The sequence below is a fragment of the Chiloscyllium plagiosum genome, chromosome 15, assembly GCF_004010195.1.
Source record: "Chiloscyllium plagiosum isolate BGI_BamShark_2017 chromosome 15, ASM401019v2, whole genome shotgun sequence".
Taxonomy (NCBI): Eukaryota; Metazoa; Chordata; class Chondrichthyes; order Orectolobiformes; family Hemiscylliidae; genus Chiloscyllium; species Chiloscyllium plagiosum.
In genome coordinates, this window is record NC_057724.1 from 15632679 (window position 1) to 15655079 (window position 22401).

General features: G+C 41.6%; 1 protein-coding gene across 2 annotated transcripts in view; it reads left to right on the forward strand.

The window, feature by feature from the left end:
- Positions 1 to 22213, forward strand: part of LOC122557127 (5-hydroxytryptamine receptor 2A-like) — a 254177-nt gene extending 231964 nt beyond the window's left edge. The window contains exons 3-5 of one of the 2 annotated variants that reach the window (XM_043704467.1): positions 16410 to 16610; positions 18304 to 19013; positions 21280 to 22213. In XM_043704467.1, coding sequence (XP_043560402.1) covers positions 16410 to 16610; positions 18304 to 19013; positions 21280 to 21291 — 923 coding nt within the window. In that variant the 3' untranslated portion in view covers positions 21292 to 22213. Of the gene's footprint in view, positions 1 to 16409; positions 16611 to 18303; positions 19600 to 21279 lie in introns of those variants that run through there. The other variant, XM_043704466.1, reaches the window with a different exon arrangement.
- Positions 22214 to 22401: the final 188 nt, after the last annotated feature.

Consider the following 22401-nt stretch of genomic DNA (forward strand, 5'->3'; position numbering starts at 1 on the left):
AGTTCTTAGGCTATCAAATACCTTTTGACAGTCCACTGTTCACCGAAACTTCTTGCCTTTTTTTTAACAGTTCAGTAAGTAGAGCAGCCACATTGCTAAAGTTCAGCACAATCTTCAGGTAAAAGCCACTCAATCCCAGGAATCTGAGTACTGCTTTTCTCATCAGCGGAATGGGAAATTCCCAATTACTTTTGTTTTCGCATCCCATGGGGCCATTTCATCCATGTCCAATAACATGGCCCAGGAATGTGACTTGGGCTTTTAGCTAGGTTTATCACCAAACCTGCCTTCTGAAGTTGATCAAACAAGTCCAATAAATGCTGTAAATGTTCCTTCCATGAGTGACTAAAAATCACCAGGTCATCAATATACACGATACAGTTGAGTAATCCGGCAACGGCCTATTAGTCAGTCTCTGAAAAGTGGCTGGAGCATTTTTCATACCAAATAGCATGACTTTGAACTGATACAGTCCATTTGGCGTTATGAAAGCTGAAATTGCCTTTGCTCTCTCTGACAGAGGTACTTGCCAGCAGCCTCTGAGAAGTTTCAGTGAACAGCGGACTGTCAAAAGGTATTTGATAGCCTAAGAACTGTGTTAACCACTGCGCCAGGATTAGCCACGCAGGATTACATGAAGCCTTTCAACCTAGCTACCGTGCCAGTGATGTGAGTGTCAGTGCGATGCTCATGCAGGAGGATGACGAGAGAATAGAAAGACCCATCGGGTATTTTCCAACTGAGAAATGTAAGTTGCTTGTCCCACTTTTGTGACACAGTCCTCCAACCGTGGAATTGGATATGCATAAGTCTTTGCAATGGCATTGACTTTGCAATAGTCCACACATAACCATTGGGTACCATCTGGCTTTGGAAACCATGACTATGGGTGAGCTCCAGTCACTGTAACTCACTTCGATTATGCCATCTTGGACCATGCTCTCTATCTCGTTCTGAACCTGAGCCAACTGGATGATCTTGACCATAAGCCCTCAACATGGTCTTTAGAGTTTGATGCCATCTCTCTAGCGCTCCCTGCGATTCTGGATGGTAAGCAGTAGATTTGAATTGTTTTATTTCCAAGTTATCCATAACCTTCTTGAATAGCCCGGATGTGAAGTTTGATGCTTGATGTGACTGGATCTCTATTAGTAGTCCGTAAATAGTAAAAAATTTAAGTAATTCTTTTACATTCCTTTTAGCTATGATGCTGCATAATGGGATTGCCTCTGGAAATCTAGTTGACACATCCATTATTGTTAATAAATACTTATTCCCACTTTTTGTTTGAGGTAGGGGACCTACACAATCAATAAAGACTTTTGTGAAAGGTTCCTCAAATGCTGGAATAGGAATTAAGGATGCAGGTTTTATTATTGCCTGTGGTTTTCTGACTAGCTGACATGTATGGCACAACTGGCAAAATTCAACTATATCCTTGTGTAGTCCAGGCTAGTAAAAATGCCTTTGTATTTTTGCCCGTATTTTCCTCATCCCTAAATGACCTCCAAGTGGTAGCTCACGCGCCACCCGCAGCACTCCTTTATATACCCTACTGGAAAAACAGTTTGATGAATCTCAGTCCATTTTTCATCTGCATTAATGTGTGATGGTCTCCATTTCCTCATTAAGACATCATTTGTTGAGTAATGACACCCAGGAAGGCATTCACTCTCCTTCTCTGTGTATGCCTTTTTATATAACTGTTTTAACTCCTCATTTTTCAGCTGTAACTCAATAAGCATAACAGACTCAATAAGTATGTTTACCTATTTGCTCCTGCTCTGTGCCACTTAAGTGATCAAAATGATCTCGGAAAACGTTATGTCAGCTTCCTTATCTATGCCTTTTAATCTTTCCTGCTTCAACTTGTGCCTCTGTGATCTTGTGGTCACATAATCAGGGAAAATTCCTGGAAAAACATTTTCATGTCTTCGGTTGCCTGCGTCTCCACTGGCTTTTCAACTAGAGTAGGCAGCATGCCTACCGGTGAATCAGCTACATCATTTGCAAGGACAAATTGTATTCTTGGAGCTGCGAGTTTGTCCAGTACTCTGACCACAAATTCTCTGCTCTTCTCTGGACTCTCTCGCCTTACTTTACGTAATTGACCACTTTTTGTCTCACCATGAATTCCTGTTGCCAGTATCTTTTCTGGCAATAGTCCCTCAGGAGTGCATATCTCCTCATCCTTCAGCATTACAGACTGAGAGGATCTTGTGTCCTTTAATAATGTAACCTCTTTATCTGCTATTCCTGGCCTAGGTGAATGAGACTTTACCTTTGCATGTATATTTTTTAAGCAGATTTGGCACTTTCTCCTTAATCAACCTTTAATTATCTTGTACACTCTGAGGCCGTTGTCTAACTTCCCTTGTGCTTTTTTTGACTAACCCAACAAAACCTCCAGGCTTGTCTGGTTTTCCTACATCTTTCTCCTAACCCACCAACACTATGATTTTAGTGGCAGCCCAGACCATACCTTTTCAATTTGTTTCAGTAAGTGTACAGTGAAAATTACCCGGAGTAAGGTAGCGAGGTTAACTACCAGGTTTTGAAACAGACAAAACTTATTCACAAATCTACACAATGAAACACAAAGAACAGAATAAAGGGTCCCTACAGAACTCAGTCTACCCAAACTAGACTTAATTATGCTGTGGTGAATACATACAACAGTCCCAATAAGCAAACCACCTTAGAAACCGATATAAATGAACCCAAGATGCTCTTTGAGGCCATCCTCATGGCAACCACTGCAAGACATGTCAGAGTGTCGCCACGGATACCCCAATTACAAGTGGGGACACCACCCTCCATGTACGTGGCAGGTACTCATGTAACTCGGCCTACGTTGTCGTATCTCAAATGCTGCAGGCAAGGATGCCCCAAGGCATGGTACATTGGTGAGACCAAGCAGATGCTATGACAACGGATGGATGGACACCGCACAACAATCGCCAGATTGTTCCCTCCCTGCTGGAGAACACTTCAGTTTTCCAGGACATTCAGCCTCAGATCTTCGGGTGACCATCCTCCAAGGCAGACTTCAGGATAGGCAACAATGCAAAGTGACTGAGCAGAAGCTGATAGCCAAGTTCTATACCCATGGGGATGGCCTCAACTGGGATCTTGGATTCATGTCACACTACAGGTGACCCCACTACACTACACACTCACACACACAACACACACCCTCTCTCACACACACACAAACTCTTACATATTCACACACTTACGCAGACCCTCGCTCATTCATAAGCTCTCTTTTATACGTACACATATACACCCCCACACTCACATCCATGCACGCACCCTCTCACAGGCTTATACCCCATCACACTCCCAGACACACTTTACCAAGCTTGCACACATGCAATCACACGTGCTCTCATATGCACTCACACTCAAATGCACATACTCTCTCTCTCCTGCAAGCACATACACATATAAGAATTTGTATTTGCAGAATTATATTTGCAGAAACATTCTATTTTGCTCAAATATTGCACTATCTGCAGTCATTCCATGTGATATTTTGTAAATTCCACTTTGCAAATAGAACCAATCTGACTCAAGATTGGGATGCAGACAGACTCTTGAAGAAAGTGAGTATTGCAGATGCTGGAGATCCATATCAAAGAGTGTGGTGCTGGAAAAGCACAGCATGTCAGGCAGCATCCAAGGAGCAGGAGAATCGTGTTTCAGGCATAAGCCCTTCATCAGGAATGAGCTTATGCCTGAAACGTCAATTCCCCTGCTCCTCGGATAGTGCCTGACTGGCTGTGCTTTTCCAGCATCACACTCTTCGACTACAGATAGACTATAACCTCACATCTTTAATGCATTGCCTGAGCTGAGATGTCACCTTTTTTTTATAAAACCTTAAGTTATTGTGAGAATGTGATTTTAAAAAAGTTCAGGGATTTACATATTAATGAACCGAAACCTGCAACCCATTCTAAAAGATGAAAAACTTAACAACAATCTAGGTTTATTCAATATATCATTTCAGCTGAATGACACTGTAATCTTTTGCTATAAATTCTGCGTTTTACAGTCCTGCTCCGCAGCTAGCTGATGAAGGAGCAGCGCTCTGAAAGCTAGTGATTCCAAATAAACCTGATGGACTCGAACCTGGTGTTGTGTGATTTCTTACTTTGTCCAACCCAGTCCAACACCAGCTCCTCCACATCATGTTTTAAGATAGAATTTAAAATAAAAATGAATAGATTATTATGTTTTTAGATACTTTTTAAAATAATTATAGAGAAATTTGACATTTCATGTAATAAAATGTTCATTTTACTGGGCCAGTAATAATTCAATAATTGACAAATGCGAGTAATCATGTACACAACACTTAAGAACTTACAGGCATACAAGATTAAACATTTTAGATTACTTACAGTGTGGAAACAGGCCCTTCAGCCCAACAAGTCCACACTGGCCCTCCGAACAGTGACCCATCCCCCTACACCTAACACTATGGGCAATTTAGCATGGCCAATTCACCTGACCTGCACATTTTTGGACTGTGGGAGGAAACCAGAGCACCCAGAGGAAACAGGGAGAATGTGTAGACTCCACGCGGTCAGTCGCCTGAGGCAGGGATTGAACCCTGGTCTCTGGCACTGTGAGGCAGCAGTGCTAACCACTGTGCCACCATGCCACCCACTTTTACAGCACAATGGATTTGGAATGTGCAGGTTGAGAAGAAAATAACACATTATCAGTAATTATGAAGTTAGTACACAATTAAGGAGAAAGTGAGGGCTGCACATGCTGGAGTTCAGAGCTGAAAATGTGTTGCTGGAAAAGCGCAGCAGGTCAGACAGCATCCAAGGAACAGGAGAATCGACGTTTTGGGCATAAGCCCTGATTCCTGAAGAAAGGCTTATGCCCGAAACGTCGATTCTCCTGTTCCTTGGATGCTGTCTGACCTGCTGCGCTTTTCCAGCAACACATTTCAAGTCCACATTGATGCCCTGGGGTTGAAGTGTTCTGAGGTGGAAGATGAGGCGTTCTTCCTCCAGGCATCGGGTGGTGAGGGAGCGGCGGTGAAAGAGGCCCAGGACCTCCATGTCCTCGGCAGAGTGGGAGGGGGAGTTGAAATGTTGGGCCACGGGACGGTGGGGTTGATTGGTGCGGGTGTCCCGGAGATGTTCCCTGAAGCGCTCTGCTAGGAGGCGTCTAGTCTCTCCAATGTAGAGGAGACCACATCGGGAGCAATGGATACAATAAATGTGTTCTCTGTCTATGTCATGATGTTTAGATTGATTCTAATCTAAAAAGTGAGATAACAGAGTTTTACATGAATTCATGCAGTTTTTGAGCAAAGTACAATGTAACTCTGCAAGTACAAATTCGCCCCACAAAATATATGTGTGCATGTGGGTCTTTGTGTCTGTGTGTGCGTGTGTCTGTCTGGGTTGGGGGTTGTGAGTGTGAGAGAGAGTGTATATGTGTGTGTAGTGAGTGTAGAGTGTCTTAAGTCTGTGAGAGGGTGCATGTGTGAGTGTGTGTGTGTCTGGGGTGGGGGTTGTGAGTGTCTGTGAGACAGAGTGTATGTGTGTGTGCATGAGTGTAGAGTGTTCTAAGTCTCTGAGAGAATGCGTGGGAGTGTGTGCGTCTGTAAGGATGTGTGTGAGTGTCTGTGTATATATGTGTATGTGTGTGCATAGGAGTGCGTGTGTGTGTGTGTGTGTAGGAGTATCTGTGTGTGTGTATAGTGCAATGGTGGTCACCTGTAATGTGACATGAACCCAAGGTCCCGGTTAAGGCCCTCCCTATGGGTACGGAACTTAGCTATCAGCGTCTGCTTGGCCACTTTTCGCTGCTGCCTGTCCCAAAGTCTGCCTAGGAGGATGGTCACCTGAAGGTCCGAGGTCGAATGTCCTGGACCACTGAAATGTTCCCCAACTGGGAGGGAGCCCTCCTGTCTGTTGATTGTTGTGCGGTGTCCATTCATCCGTTGCTGTAGTCTTTGCTCGGTTTCCCCAATGTACCATGCCTCAGGACATCCTTGTGGTAAAAACAATGACTGCAGATGCTGGAAACCAGATTCTGGATCAGTGGTGCTGGAAGAGCACAGGAATTCAGGCAGCATCCGACGAGCAGCAAAATCGACGTTTCGGGCAAAAGCCCTTCATCAGGAATAAATCCTGATGAAGGGCTTTTGCCCGAAACGTCGATTTTGCTGCTCAGGGCATCCTTGCCTGCCGTGTATAAGATAGACAACATTAGCTGAGTCACATGAGTACCTGCCATGTACAAGGTGGGAGGTGTCCCCACATGTAATGGTGGTATCCATGTCCACACTCTGACACGTCTTGCAGCGTCCATCGTGACAGAGTTGTATGGAGTTCTCCTGAGAGCCGGGCAGCTTGCTACGAACAATGATCTGTTTGAGGTTTGGCGGTTGTTTAAAGGCAAGTGGTGGAGGTGTGGGGAAGGTCTTGGTGAGGTGCTCATCCTCATTGATAATGTGTTGCAAGTCATGAAAAACATGGCGTAGTTTTTCAGCTCCTGGGAAATACTGAACAACGAAGGGTACCCTGTTGGTTGCAGCACGTGTCTGTCTCCTGAGGAGGTTATTACGGTTCCTTGCTGTGGCATATCGGAACTGGCGGTCGATGAGTTGAGCATTGTACCCCGTTCTAATGGGGGCATCCCTGAGTACTTCCAGTTGCCCGTCACATTCCTCCTCATCTGAGCAGATCCAGTGTAGGTGTAGGGCTTGTCCATACGGGATGGCTGTTTTAATATGTTTTGGATGGAAGCTGGAGAAGTGTAGCATTGTGAGGTTGTCCATGGGTTTGTGGTACAGTGTGGTGCTGAGGTATCCATCCTTGATGGAGATGCATGTGTCCAAGAATGAGACAGATAGTCAAGAGTAGTCCATGGTGAGTTTGATGGTGGGATGAAACTTGTTGATGTCACTGTGTAGTTTTATCAGTGACTCCTCGCCATGGGTCCAGAGGAAGAAAATATCATCAATGTACCTAGTGTATAATGTTGTTTGAAGATCCTGCGTAGAGAAGAAGTCTTGTTCGAACCTGTGCATGAAGATGTTGGCATATTGGGATGCAAATTTGGTCCCCATGGCTGTTCCATGTGTCTGGATGAAGAACTGGTTGTCAAAGGTCAAGACGTTGTGATCGAGGATAAAGCGGATGAGTTGTAGGATGGTGTGTGGAGATTGGCAGTTGTTGGTGTTGAGTACTGAGGCTGTTGCTGCCACGCCATCATTGTGGGGGATGCTGGTGTAGAGTGCTGACACGTCCATTGTGACGAGAAATGTTCCCGGTTCGAACAGTCCATGGGTGCTGAGTTTCTGTAAGAAATCCGTAGTGTTGTGACAGAAGCTGGGGATCCCCCGTACAATAAGTTTCAAGATGCCTTCAACATAGCCGGAGAGATTCTCACACAGGGTCGCATTACCCGATACGATGGGATGTCAACAGATAATCAAGGCACTTTTCAATGTATAATTTCAGTTACATCACACTGTAAACTTTTGCTATAAATTCTGTGCCTTACAATGGTGTCCTCCACAACCACCTGATGAAGGAGTGGCACTCTGAAAGCTAGTGTGCTTCCAATTAAAGCTGTTGGACTTTTACCTGGTGTTGTGTGATTTTTAACTTTGATCAACTTAGTCCACCTCATTCTCATAAACCAAGTATAGTGGCAAATCATTACTTGTTGGAGTTTACACATACTGTTGTAGGCAATTCTCCTGAGCATAATTTAAGAATACTTGCCCCTCTTTACTCATAGCACCATCCTTTTCCCTGTCCATATTTGAATAATTATTATTCCTCTGTTACATTTACTCTAAAATGCATGCACTTTCCTGTAATTTCTTTGCAGATTTCTTCCTCTACATCCTTCTCATTAGTAATTGGTCAAGAGGTTACACCAAACAATATAATTGCACCATTCTTGTTCATTAGCTCTAGCCAAATTGATTCTGTTTTTTAAAACTTTGAGATATTCTTTTCCTCCAGTACTGCAATACTCTCCGAACTCAAGGCTGCTGCCTTTCCTTCTTTCCTATCTTTCTTAAAAATCTTGTAATCAGGAATATTTAGTATTCAGTCCAACTTGCCCTTAAACCAGGTCTCTGTTATTTCCACAATATCATGATTGTACATGGCAGTCTGCACTGTAACTCCTGAAGGAAGGTCCTGCCCGAAACGTCAGCTCTCTTGCTCCTTGGATGCTGCCTGACCTGCTGTGCCTTTTCCAGCACCATGCTTCATCAACTTTGTGACTCACAAATCATATTTACTGTGTACATGCTGTCACTTTATGTTGTGTAACCCTGATTTAAAATGCTATAATTTCTCCCTTACACTGACTCCATCAAACAACTTATGATTCTTTATTGTACCATTAGCTTTGCCTCATCCTAGTATTACTCTATGCTCTTCTCTCCTGGTTCCCACAGCTCTGTAGAATTAGTTTAAAGCCACTATAATAGCACTGGCAAAAAGCCCTTCAAGAAACTCCATTCCACCCCGTTCAGGTGCAACCCATCTGCTTGTACAGGTACCATCTCCCCCAGAGTCCAAGGGATATGAAGCCCTTTATCCTGTATCAGCTTTCCAGCTACTCTGCTGTCATATCCTTATATTTTTTCACTCAAGTGAGAATGTCATTGGCCAAAGATGGAGATCAGAGATCAACATAATAATTATTTTTTTCACTCAGAACATATTGGAATCTGTAACATTTTGTCTGAAAAGCTAGTGGAAGGCATTTCCACAAAAAAACAAAATCTTTGAGAGTTTCTAAGCATGAGAAACTTGAAAGTTGACACACAAGAAGTGGCTGTAAGCTGTTTCAAAGTGCCAGATTGCCCAACTGTTTTCCTTCTGCGCTGTAAATTTCTATGGATCTATCATTATGAGATTTGTACCTGTAGCCTTGAGCACCAGCCAATTAATACACTTGCCGAACCATGTTCAGTTATTGCAGAAGTTATAGCATGGAAGGACACCAGTGAGCTTTAGCTGGACTGAACAATCCCTTTCTCAAGCCAGCTCATTGGAGCTAAGAACATTGTGTCAGCATTCAAGCCAGATGGTGAAATATGAAACAAATCGTTTTCATTTTCGTCAGTTTACTCATTGACAGGATGCAGTGTTACAGATTTCTGCAGCCTAAATATTAACACAGAATCCCAGTTGACTCTTTATGTTAATGATCATCTCTTTATCCATCTATGTGCCTGCCCTGTTCTAGATTTTCCATTCAGGGGAAACAACCACTCAATGTTTATCTTAGCAAGCTTTTTCCAGATCTTAGATGTTTCAATGAGATGAGATTAGATTCCCTACAGTATGGAAACAGGCCCTTTGGCCCAACACCGAGATCATGCACCATTCTTCCATCGATCTTTCCTCCATCTTGTTGTTGGACGATTGGATTTCCATTGGATTGGATTCAAATGAGTGAGGTAATATTGCGGTTTGCCATTGCCTTCAGAGCACTGACTGATAAGGAGACTCATCAGCGCTCACTACCTACCATTGAATGCATTGGAAGGATTTACAAAATGTTAATGAGCCTGTTTGGCCACATTGTAAACATATCCTCTGTAGTCAACAAGTTTCTGATGTGGGAGTCAAAACCAGAGCATGAACAGGGTCATGCCTGCTGTGAGAGAAGATCTTCTTTGATTTGCTTTAGCTGTGCCCACGGGCCTTCATTAAATAATATCCATCACTTCTGTTATCTTTAACAACATAGCCATTAGTATACTGCCTCTGGGAACAGAGCAGGAACATTTTACTTTGAAAATAAATGGAATACAATTTACACCACAGTTAAAGTGACATTTCTTTAGCTTTTTTTTGGGAACAGAAGATATGCTGGATTCTGAATGGCACACAACATTTTGTAGAAAATGAATGAAAGTTGACAATGAATAATTACCTTGAATGCTTTTCTGATTAGATTGGCCAAAGTACCTCTTTGACAAAACAGAAGGCCAGCAACTCACAAGTAAATATAACCTGTAATATTATGCTTTAATATTTACTTCTAATATCTTTCAATGAAACATTTCAAATGTCTTTGTTTCTATTGAGGTTAGAGTTCATTTTACACCTACATTCCACAATATTACAACTCGTATCGGTGAATGGCTGTTGTAAATGACCAGATTGTAGAACATAATCCTTACTTTAATATTCTTAAAGCATGATTATTATAAAGCAATGATCTTCATCAAACAAATTGTACAGATTGATAGTTACCATGTCTGGGAGAAGATGACTGTATCCGTCATCTTCATATCCTAGGGGCATCCTTTCAGCTAAGCTGCTGTCTTTCTATTTAAAGTCTGAAAAGTAAAAGTTGTGTGACTTCCACTATATCTGCTCATATGATTAATTAGCTGAAATAAGTTACAGAATAAACCATTAAAGGGTGAAATTAATAAACTAATGAAATCCCCTTATAATGCGACAAGGATGGATGCTTGATCATCATTTGCTGTACTGTTCTCATAGTTACCTCCATCTTTCTAGGAAGTGTACCACTTCTCCCGTTATTTATCTAAATCCTTTTCTTAATTTGATATAGTATGCAAGATAATTTTTGTACCAAATACTTCCAATCAGCAGCCTCCTTTCTCACAGTTAAATGTTGTGGTTCAGGGATGTTTTTTATTCATCTGTCTGGCTAGGCCAACATTTATTGCCCATCTCTAATTGCCCTTGAAGAGGTCAGAGTGAGCCAGCATTCAGAATCTCTCCAGTTTAAATGGTATAGTTGCACCATAGTATTGTTATGAAGGAAGTTCCAGGATATCGATTTAGCACAGTGAAGAGATTGTGATATAGTTCCAAGACAGAGTAGAGTGTTGCTTGGAGGGGAACATGCAGCTGGTGATGTTTCTCTGTGTCCAATGCCTTTGTCCTTCTAGGTAAAACATAGAACATAGAGTAGTACAGCACAGGTACGGGCTGTTTGGCCCATGATGTTATGCCGAACATGATGCCAAATTAAGCTAATCCTTTCTCCCTGCCCTTGATCCATATCTTTCCATTCTTGGCCTATTCATGTGCTTTTCTAAAAGTCCGATAAATGCCCCTTTCATATCTGCCTCCACCACCACCATTAGCAGTGTGTTCCAGACTCCTACTACAATGTGTAAAACATTTTGCTCCTCACATCTCCTTTGAACTTACTCCCTCTCATCTTAAATGCATGCTCCCTAGTATCAGACATTTCACATCTGGGAGAAAGATTCTGATTTCAACCCTATCTATGCATCTCATAATTTTATAGGCTTCCATGTAGAGTCCCCCTAGAGAAAACTACCTGAGTTTTTCTAGCCTCTCCTTATAGCTCATTACCCTCTAACTCAGGCAGCATCTTGGTAAACCTCTTCAGTACCATCTCCAAAATGTCCACATCCTTCCTGTAATGTGGCAACCAGAATTAATCACGATACTCTATGTGTGGCCTAACCAAAAACTTATAAAGCTGCAACATGATATCCTGACTCTTGAAATGGTAGATGATAGTATTAGAATTAGAATTAGGTTTCATTGTCACATGTACAGGAATACATGAGTACAGTGAAAAGTGTACAAAGTGGCCATTTCCAGCACAATCTCAGGTACAAAGGTGTCGAGATACAAAATCTTAGGTATAAATTAGAAAAATAAAGAAATAAATTGCAAATTCAGAGTTACAGTTGTTCTAAAACAGAGAAAGTGAGAAAAAATAGAATAAAAGCAGATGGAGCAGATGAATCTGTGCTGGGCTTCACCTTGAAGCCAGGAGTTTTAGAGACAACAGACTGACAAAGAAATCTTGGTGAGTTGCTGCAGTGCATCTTGGGGATGGTACAGATTGCTGCCATTGTGCATCACTTGTAGAGGGAATGAATATTGAAGATGGTGGATGGGATGCCAGTCAAATGAGATGCTGTGTCATGGCTGTGTTAAGCATCCTGGGGGTTATTGGAGCTGTACCTAACCAGGCAAGAGGAGAAAATTCCTTTACACTGCTGACTTGGAATCATGGATATGCTTTGAAGAGTTAAGATGCGGTTTATTCACTGCAGAATTGTCAGCCTCTGACCTGCTTTTACATCCACTGTATTTATATCACTGGTCCAGTTCAGTTTCTGGTCAAAATTAACCTCACTGACCACCCACCACCCCAACCCAAGATCTTAATAAAGGGGGATTTAATCGATGATGATGTCATTGTATGTCAAGGGTGGGGGGGTTGTTGGCTAGATTGTCTCTTCCTTAGGATAGCCATTACCTGGCATTGGATATCCCTGTGGATACTTTTTGCTACTTATCAGCCCAAGCCTAGACATTGTCTATGTATTAATGTATTCAGAGACAGATTGTTTCAGTATTTGAGGGGTGGTGAATGGTGCTGAGCATTGTGCGATCATCAGCGATCATCCCCATTTCTGATCTTATGATGGAAAGAAGATCACTGACGAAACAATTGAAGATGGTTGGGCTTTGGACGTTACCTTCTGGAATACCTTGGGACTGAGGTAATTGACTGCAGACATCCCTAACCGTCATCCTTTATACCCAATCTGACCCTTCCAGCGTAGTTATTTTCCTGATTCCTACTGATTTCAGTTTTGCTCCGACTCTTTGTTGCTATATCAAAGCTGCTACCCTTGCCTCACTTTGAAAATTCTGCTCTTTTGTCCATGCTTGGACGAAGGCTGTAATGAAGTCAGGCTATGTTATGCTGGCGAAACTCAAAACAGAACATCAGATTATTATCATGCATTTGCCACCAGTTAGCACTGTAAATGACACATTCCATCACTTGCTGATGATCAAGAATAGATGGATAGAGAGATAATTGGCCAGGATGGATCTCTCCTGCTTTTTGTGGACAGGACATTCTGTATGTGAGCAATTTTCCATATTGCTGAGTGGAGACTCCTGTTGTAGCTACAGTGGACCAGTTTGGCTAGTGGTGCAATTAGTTCTGGAGTTCCTTTTGCAGGAATGTTGTCAAGATCCTTAGCCTTTGTCACAGCTAGTGCCTCCAGTCATTCCTTGTGAAGACAGCCATCTGAGATGCTGGCAGGCTCAGGAGGAGACCTGGATCTTTAATTGACCTTTAATTTCAAAAGATGTGGTTCTCACATCGACTGGTTATGTAGCAGAATGGCATTTCTGTCTCTCCAAGATGTCCCTTTTCTGCTATATCAGGCTGAAAAGCCATCTACTTGTCACACACCTCCTGCCTCCCTGTGAACCTGGATAAAGAAATAGTGTATAAATTACTACACTATCTCACATTCATATTCATACACTGAACATCTTGGTATGCCAGGGTATTGCTTCTTTTAAAATGCTAACCAGACTGCCTAAGGTTACCAAACCTCAAGGACTGGTTCTAAGTCTCTGTAGATTGAAGATTAATCTCCTGGAGTCTAGGAAAACCAGGAAGAAAATCCAAAGGTCTTTAAAAAAAAGGGAGAAAAATTTGTTTGACTGACTGTCAATAATTTCTCACTCAGAGATTATTCATTTCCCAACTGGTATTGAAGACCATGCAACTTGAGGGATGGACATGCCAGGTGGCCAATACCAGCAGAATGGGGGAGGGGATGGGTCTGGCCACGTGTCAAAATCTCCCAGAAGTCTCCCAAGTATAGCTGGTGACCCAAGGTTGTTGTAATAGATCATCTATAAATCAAGGTTTACTGGACACAGTCCTTTAATTTTGCAACTCTTAATTTCTGTAATAAAGATGATTGTATATAACATAGAGATAATCAGCCTTTATGAATACATTGTCTGATTTTCTAACTGACATAAATGCCTGAGAATTTTACCTACTTCCTTCTGAGTAAGCACAAGTATTATTTAGTGTTAACTGTTGAAACTACTTTGATTCTAGTTAATATCACTTTAAATGAAAATATCAGAAGGTTCCAAAAGATACGCTAGTCTTAACGTTTCCCCACATTATAAGTGTAACCCTGATGAGGGCTTTTCCATGAAAGATTATTGGTAGAAGTACTGATGGCTGGAAAAATAAGAATTGTTTTTGATAGCAGACTCGAAGTTGAAAAATAATCTCCCCGTTGTTGAATAATCGAACAGGAAGCAATATGAGAAAATTAGGCACAGTTCCTGTAAACCATTGTATTTTTACCTTTTATTTTAAATCAAATGCAATGCTTCAAACCAAATAAATTCAAATAAACACCAAGAGGCAACTGTAACCATTTTTCTCTGAATAGTTCTGCTGACTCCATTGCATCCACATATTAAGTAGCACAGTTTTATCAATCCACTGCAAATTCTTTTTCCTGGAATTGAGCAGTTCCTAATTGGTTCCATTTCTTGGTGACAGATCATCACATCAGTAAATCAGCAAATTCCTTGCTTCTGTGCTGGCTATTTCAAGAACCTACATAGATTGAGCTCAAAACTGAACTGAATTTATCACCAGCAAATAATACTACAGTTCACATACAGGGTGGCACCTACAATTCACACAATGATGAATTTTGGATATTGGCGATGCTGAAATGAAAAGCTCAAATTAATCATCCAAACAAGGGTTTAATACAGCAATCATGATGAATAGGATTTGTGACTGCACTACCCTTGAAAATTGCAAGGATATTTTTCTGCTGCTCTTCAGATTTTATCATTTTGAGTCTTGCGCTGCCAGAAAACCTTTGTCAACTAAATTTTGCAGACTGGAGCTTCCTATGTTTAAGGTGTCACCCCGTCACAATTTCATTGATGTTAATTCCTGCTTTCATATCCACCTACTCCTTTGCTACATCTCTACTCCATCTTTTTCATCCGGTTCTCTGCTTCTCCCCACTCCCGTCCATTCCCAGCCTTCATTCCTCCTTCCTCCTCTTCATGTCCCATCATTATAGTCCATCTCCAATCTGCATGTTATGATCACTGGTTAATCAGTGTAGCTGCTTCCTCTGAACTCTGTTTCTTTCTGTCTATTTTGATTGCTACAAGTGACTTAACATTGAATCCACCCATGAAAAAGTGAGGATTGCAGATGCTGGAGATCAGAGCTGAAAATGTGTTGCTGGAAAAGCGCAGCAGGTCAGGCAGCATCCAAGAAACAGGAGAATCGACGTTTCGGACATAAGCCCTTCTTCAGGAAGAAGGGCTTATACCCGAAACATCGATTCTCCTGTTCCTTGGATGCTGCCTGACCTGCTGCGCTTTTCCAGCAACACATTTTCAGCTCCACCCATGATAACCCACTTTCCCATTTCCTTCCTTTGTTTCTTTCATGTCTTATGAAAAATCATTGATCTCATTAAGTCTATATACATTGGAGTTTAGAAGAATGAGGTGATCTTATTGAAACATGCAGAGTTCTGATGGGGTTTGACAGGCTAGATGGTGAATTCCCTTTCCTGGAGGATCTAGAACTAGGAGACACGGCTTATAAATAAGGGGTGTCCTTAATGAAAGATGAAAAGGATTCACTTCTTTCCTCAGGCTATTAGTCTTTGAAGTTCTTCTTCTACCCCAGAAAGCTGGGGGAGATGTTGAATATATTCAAGACTGACCACAACAGATGTCTGATGTAGAAGGCAGTGAAGCATTATGGCAGACCAGCAGGAAAGTGGATGAAAGATTAGCCATGATCGTAATAAATAAAGGAGTGGGCTCGAGGAAGCCAACAGCCTGCTCCTAGTTTTTTTTATGAACTTAGGATCATAATTCTAAAAGGGTGAGGCGTGTAATTCACCAACTTCTCTTTTGTCCTCATTATGCAGTTTTAGGTTACTCTTCCAACAACTTGGAGAACCAAATGTTTCAGAGTTAAATGCTGTAGGGATTGTTTAATTTATTAGACACAATGATATACTCAAGTTTTGGGTCAAGTTATGAACATTAAAGTAAAGAAACAGTCGTCAATACCACCCTTTATAAACAAAGGCTTGAACAGAATAGATAGGTCTTCCTGTTATGATTTCCTGATATATGTCCGTCTACAGTGAGGCCAGTGCAGTCTAACAGTTTATTATGTCCCTGAATTCTGTGCTTACCTTTGTGTTTTCTAGCAATTGCTTTCATAACAAAGGCTCTAGTAAACAAAGCACATACGTTGAAAATAAAATTCTGTATTTCAGCAGAATGCCCCACTGCAGAATGCTCAAATCTTAGGAAGACACTGAAAGGATTCCAGTGATTGATTGTTGGGGACAGTTACAACAAGACAATTGTTACCCTATACCACCTACCTCGGAAGAACTGCACCCTCAATCATATGTTATTTATGAGAGATTAGGGACTCTGGAGAGAAAGTCAAAGGGTTATTGATATATATATATATATATATATATATATATATAAACATTTATTAAATTCATTTTCTAACCTGAATAGTTTGTGTTTCAGACAATATCTGGCCTTTCCCAGAAAAGTTGTGTCCCATCTGGATTTACCTGGATGTTCTCTTTTCTACTGCATCCATCATGCATCTGTGTGCAATTTCACTGGACCGTTACATTGGAATACGGAATCCTATTGAGCACAGTCGCTTCAACTCACGAACCAAAGCTATTATAAAACTAGCTGCAGTCTGGACCATTTCAATTGGTAAGTACTGCATCTGCTTCGAGCCCATATTGTATAGAATAAGGTGCGTGACTGAATCATTTATTTGGTGACAACAATTTCTCCCTTCGCACTCTATTAAATAGAGCTTCAGAAGATCATAGTGAGAAATCTTAAATGCTACCTTTTCTTGTCTTCTCTCCATAAGTACAGCCAATTAATTTAGCTGTTCATGTGTAAAGCCAAATACACAGATAATAGAAGTAGGATTGGCCATGCGACCCTATGAGCCGACTCTACCTTTGATCATGGCTGATCATTCAACTCAGTATCCTATTCCCGCTTTCTCCACATGCCTTTGATCCCTTGGCTTTAAGAACTATATCTAACTCCTTCAAAACATTTAAAGCTTTGGCTTCAACCACTTTCTGTGATAGAGAATTTCACAGGCTTACTACTCTCCGGGTGAAGAACTCTCTCTTCATCTCAATCCTAAATGGCCTACCCCATATCCTGAAACTGTGACCTGTTCTGGACACCCTGGTCATTGGGAGCATCTTTCCTGTATTTATCCTGTCTAGCTCTGTTAGAATTTTATAGGTTTCTGTGAGATATCCCCCCACTTCATTCTCACTCTGATAAAGAGACCAGAACTGCACGCAATATGTCAGGTGTAGACCATCAAGTCCCTGCTCTTGTCCTCAAATCCTATCACTATGAAGACCAACATGACATTTGCCTTCCTTACTGCCTGCTGCACATGCTTACTTTCTCCAACTGGTGTACAAGGATATCCATATCTCATTGCACCTCTCCTTTCCCAGCCTATCCCCATTCACATTATAATCTGCCTACCTGTATTTGCCAACAAGTTGGACAATGTGACATTTATCCACATTACATATCATTTGCCAAGCCCTTGCCAAGTTCTTCAACTTGTCTTCAATAACATGTAAAGCATTTTCTTTCTTTGGTACATCAATCAAAACCTCAGAAGACAAAGAGTTATTCCTCTCGTGTGGAAATACATTTGGAAACTTAAGGAGCTTATCAGAGACATTCCATTTAGGGAATACTTAGAACTTTAAAAATGTTCACATTGACAATTTGTCTTTAGCAGCAAACAACTGTTATTCTAACACTTTTCCGGCATAAAGGAGTCCAACACCATTAAAATTACCCAATTAAATTCAATGGGTAAGGGAAAGTCTGGTGTGTCTACGTAGCTAGTGAAATATAAAGGGATTCAAAACAGCAATTTCCACAAAGTTGTGACTTTAAGGAGGAAACCGTTTGCAAATGATTAGATTTTGATGACAAACTTGGATGATGGAACAAATAAGACAAGCTTAGCAATGACTTCTTGTTTAGATTAGATTAGATTAGATTCCCTTTTGTTGGATGATTATTTTTGATAGAAATAATGTGCAAGGATATTGGGAAATACAGAAGATTGGCAGAAGGCAATGATATCCACTTGAAGAGTATATTGGGTGAAATGACCTCCTCCTGTGTTAAAAATCACACAACACCAGATTATAGTCCAACATGTTTAATTGGAAGCGCACTAGTTTTCGGAGTGTCGCTCCTTCATCAGGTGCTCCTGTGTTGTTCCACTTCTTTGATTGTTGTCTCAATCCTGCATGACTTATCTCCTCTTGTTCCTAGTTTAGTTAATTAAGTTTGTTTTAAGTATCTTACAACTTCATAATCTCTTTGAAACAATTTCTTACAGGCATTTCGATGCCAATCCCTGTCATCGGCATTCAAGATGAATCAAGAGTTTTCATTGACAAGAGCTGCGTTATTAATGATGAAAGCTTCGTCCTTGTGGGTTCCTTTGTAGCATTCTTTGTTCCACTGATTATAATGGTCTTCACGTATTGCCTGACCATCCAGGTACTGCAAAAACAGATCCGTGTGTTTTTAGGTGACCAAAAACAAAAGCGAACAAGCTTGCATGTCTTTAAAAAGGACAACTTAGGGGAAAATGCAACAGTGATACAAAGATCAGAGACACCAGATGTAAGTCCAAAGCCACCACTAAGCAAGGAATCTCGGCTCTTCCGAAAAGGAACCATGCATTCGATAAACAATGAACAGAGGGCTTCCAAAGTTCTTGGAATTGTCTTCTTTTTGTTTGTTGTCATGTGGTGCCCATTCTTCATCACCAACGTCATGTCTGTTATCTGCAAGGATTCTTGCAATAAAGCCATCATTGGAGAGCTGCTCAATGTGTTTGTCTGGATTGGTTATACCTCATCCGGTGTCAATCCCCTAGTTTACACACTCTTTAATGGGACCTACCGCCGAGCTTTTTCCCACTATATTCGTTGCCATTACAGTATCAGAAGAACCAGAAATCACTTCACAATCATTGCTTCCACATCAGCAATATATGAGAGAAATTTGGAAATGACTACAATGAACAATGGAAATAAAGCTGTGAGTAATGAATTGAAAGTCCCTGAAGAAAATCTACATGCAACATTAGGATCGACGGAGTCTTCTGTAGACAACTGCATTATTATCAGTGAAAAAGTTAGCTGTGTGTAATTTTGGGCCTAAGATACCATTAGTGTGTTGTGTGTGGCCTAGGATTCTAGGCCATGAGTTGCATGTAATGTGATGCCAACCTTTCTTCAGTTTTTAACTGTGATAGACCAATCATGCTAGGCCACAGACACAATTAAACCACTGTAACAAATATAAATATATATATATATCTATGTCAGAAAATGTTTATTGCCCAATTGAAAGATTTGAAACATTGTTGCTATGTGAAAAATATATTTCTGGGGTGTCTATCATGTCTACAATATAGAGATGTATTCTCTATTTGTCTGACATTCCCAACATGTACTTGTTTTTCCAATATTACAAAGAGGGGCTGACTACCTCTGCAGGTTGGCTGGACTACACTGAAGTGCTCCATCAACCTAAGATTGTACAATACCATTTCAGAAATCTGAAATAAAAACAGGAAACACTGGAGGTGCTCAGTATCTGTGGAGAGAAACACAGAGTTAATGCTTCGGGATGATGACTTCTCATCAGAACTGGGAAAAGTTAGAGACATAACAGGTTTCAAGCAAATACTGAGGCCTACTCCATATTTTACTGCTGCCTGGGTCTAAAGGCGAATGCAGCGATTTTAGATCATCACTTGCATTCTTCCAGACTACAGATGCCAATAATTACTTCCCTTTACCTATTGTCATATTAACCTCTTGTTGTCTGACAGTGTCATTCGTTTCGTAACTAAATTTCTATCCTATCCTATTACACATCTCTGTTTTTCTTCCCCTCATGCACTATTGTGCTTTTCTGCCTCTGCACTTTCTGTTGGTTCTCGAACATGTTCCAGTTCCGATGAGAAGCCTGAAACCTGAAAGCTTGATGGGGCGGTGTGGGAGTAAATTTCCGAAGTCATGCTGCGTTGGGTTGTCTCGCTAATGTTCAGGCCTCAGGGCAATCTGGCTGGTTGCGTGTCAAAATGGCAGCAGGATCACAACCAGCAGAGAACTGAGGCAATAATTGATCTACTGAGCAGCTACTTATTTACGAGGCTGAGATTTTGCCTGGTTCGCATGGCACCTCTGCTTGGTCTTCAACTCTCCTTACCATAGTGGAGTGAAAATAGAATGGGAGGTCAGAGCAGTCTGAAGACAGGGTGGCATTTCACTTTTTGTGGGTTCAAACTTGTAATACTTGGGCCTTCCACCCACAAAGACTTGCAAATGGATTTCCTAAACTCTGCAGAGGAATCCCCTGTTGAACCCGGGGCTGGAGGAATTGTTTGTCAGTCACAGAATAAGAATCACCTCTCCATGTTGTGCTGGCTTCATCTTCTCAAGGCAGATTAACAAGACAATTTTTGGGTTGGCATGGTGGCTCAAGTGGTTAGCACTGCTGCCTCACAGGGCCAGGGACCCGGGGTTTGATTCCAATCTTTGGCATCTAACTGTGTGGAGCCTGCATGTTCTCCCCCTGCTCATGTGGGTTTCCTCCCACAGACCAAAGATGTGCAGGGAAGGTGGATTGGCAATGCTAAATTGCCCATAGTGTCCAGGGATGTGCAGACTAAGTGGTTGAGATATGGTAAAAGCCCCCTTTTGGGTTTATAGGGATTAGGTGGGATGCTATTTGCAGGGTCGGTATAGACCCGATAGGCCGAATGCCCTCTTTCTTCACTGTGGGAAATCTATGATTCAATGAACACCATATGACCTTCACATAGGGGCTGCTTTCCAGCCACTGTCTCAGGCACTTTGGATTTAACTGTACACTCCACTTACCTGTCCTTTACTGGCTGTCAAACAAAGTGGTGACCAATTTAGTTGATCCTTGATTTCCTGGAAGTTCCCTCAGGCAGGCAGCCAGTCGTAGGTCTCTCAAAACTTAATATATTAGAGTTTTTAAAGAGCATTAGATACCACCCATCAACTCTGCTTCAAACTCCACAGATGCTGCTTGATGTGTTGAGTATTTCTCTGTTTTTTTTTAATGCACTTAGGTACCATGATTGACCAGTTGTCAGTTGGTATGAAGTCTCTTGTTGTTTTTGTAATCCTGGATTGTCTCAGAAATGCTCCTTTCTAACTTTTGTAACTGTTTGAAAACACAATTTTGGGAGAATATCGACATGCAGAATTAGCTTGTTCTGAAGTCAGTCTTCTCCCTCTAAAGTTTCTTTCCTCTTCTCCAGCAGGATTTAGTATGAAGAATGAAGGGGACAATCTTCAAAAGGCACTTAATCACAAGCCTCACGCAATCCTTACACAAGTTTACGGCGCAAGGGATTGGGGAAGTGATACATTAGAATGGAGAGAGGATTGGTTTGTAGACAGAAATAAAAAAATGGATGATATTCTGGATGGCAGGCTGTAACTAGTAGAATGCCAGTGCTTGGGTCTTATTTATTTGCAATCTAATTGAAGTCTTAGACAAGGAACCATTGTAATATGCCCAGGTATATTGATGCTACACATCAAGCAATTGTGTAACAAAGATTGAATATAATATGAGTAAGTGTAAAATTGTCCTCTATTTATGTTATTGTAAATCACCTGTAGCTACCTTAACAATATTTCCTTTCATGCAGCTCTCTTTAAGGATACTATTCCAGTTCCCCAAGCTGCTCCAACCGTTTTGCATCCATTCTGATGATGCAAGCTTCGACACCAGCACTTCTAATGCTCCTCCTTCTTCTTTTACTGAGGTCTCCCCCCCACACCTATTGTCAACAAGGTCTGCAATCCTACCTCCTCTGTTTCACACATATCTGCTCTCAGCCCTCCCCTCCCAGCCAGGACACAAGAGAGGCTGTTCCTGATCCTCGGCAGCCTCTTAATTCAATGGTACCAACAGCAATCATATCTACCCCTGCCTTCTCCTTTCAGTGACTGGTTGTTTCTATGTACCATCTTGATACACTCCTGTCCCCTCCAAAACCCTTACGTCTTTCCCATGGCCACATTCCAAACACCAGATATGCAAGAAATGTCTTTGTACTTCCTCTCTTCTAACTGTCTGAGGACAATAAGACCACAAGATATCTTAGCAAAATTACGCCAGTCAATCCATTGAATGTGCTCTGTCATCCAGTCATGGTTCATATGTTTCTTAACTGCTGAAAATGTGTTGCTGGAAAAGCGCAGCAGGTCAGGCAGCATCCAAGGAACAGGAGAATCGACGTTTCGGGCATAAGCCCTTCTTCAGGAATGAGGAAAGTGTGCCCAGCAGGCTAAGATAAAAGGTAGGGAGGAGGGACTTGGGGGAGGGGCGTTGGAAATGCGAATGGTGGAAGGAGGTCAAGGTGAGGGTGATAGGC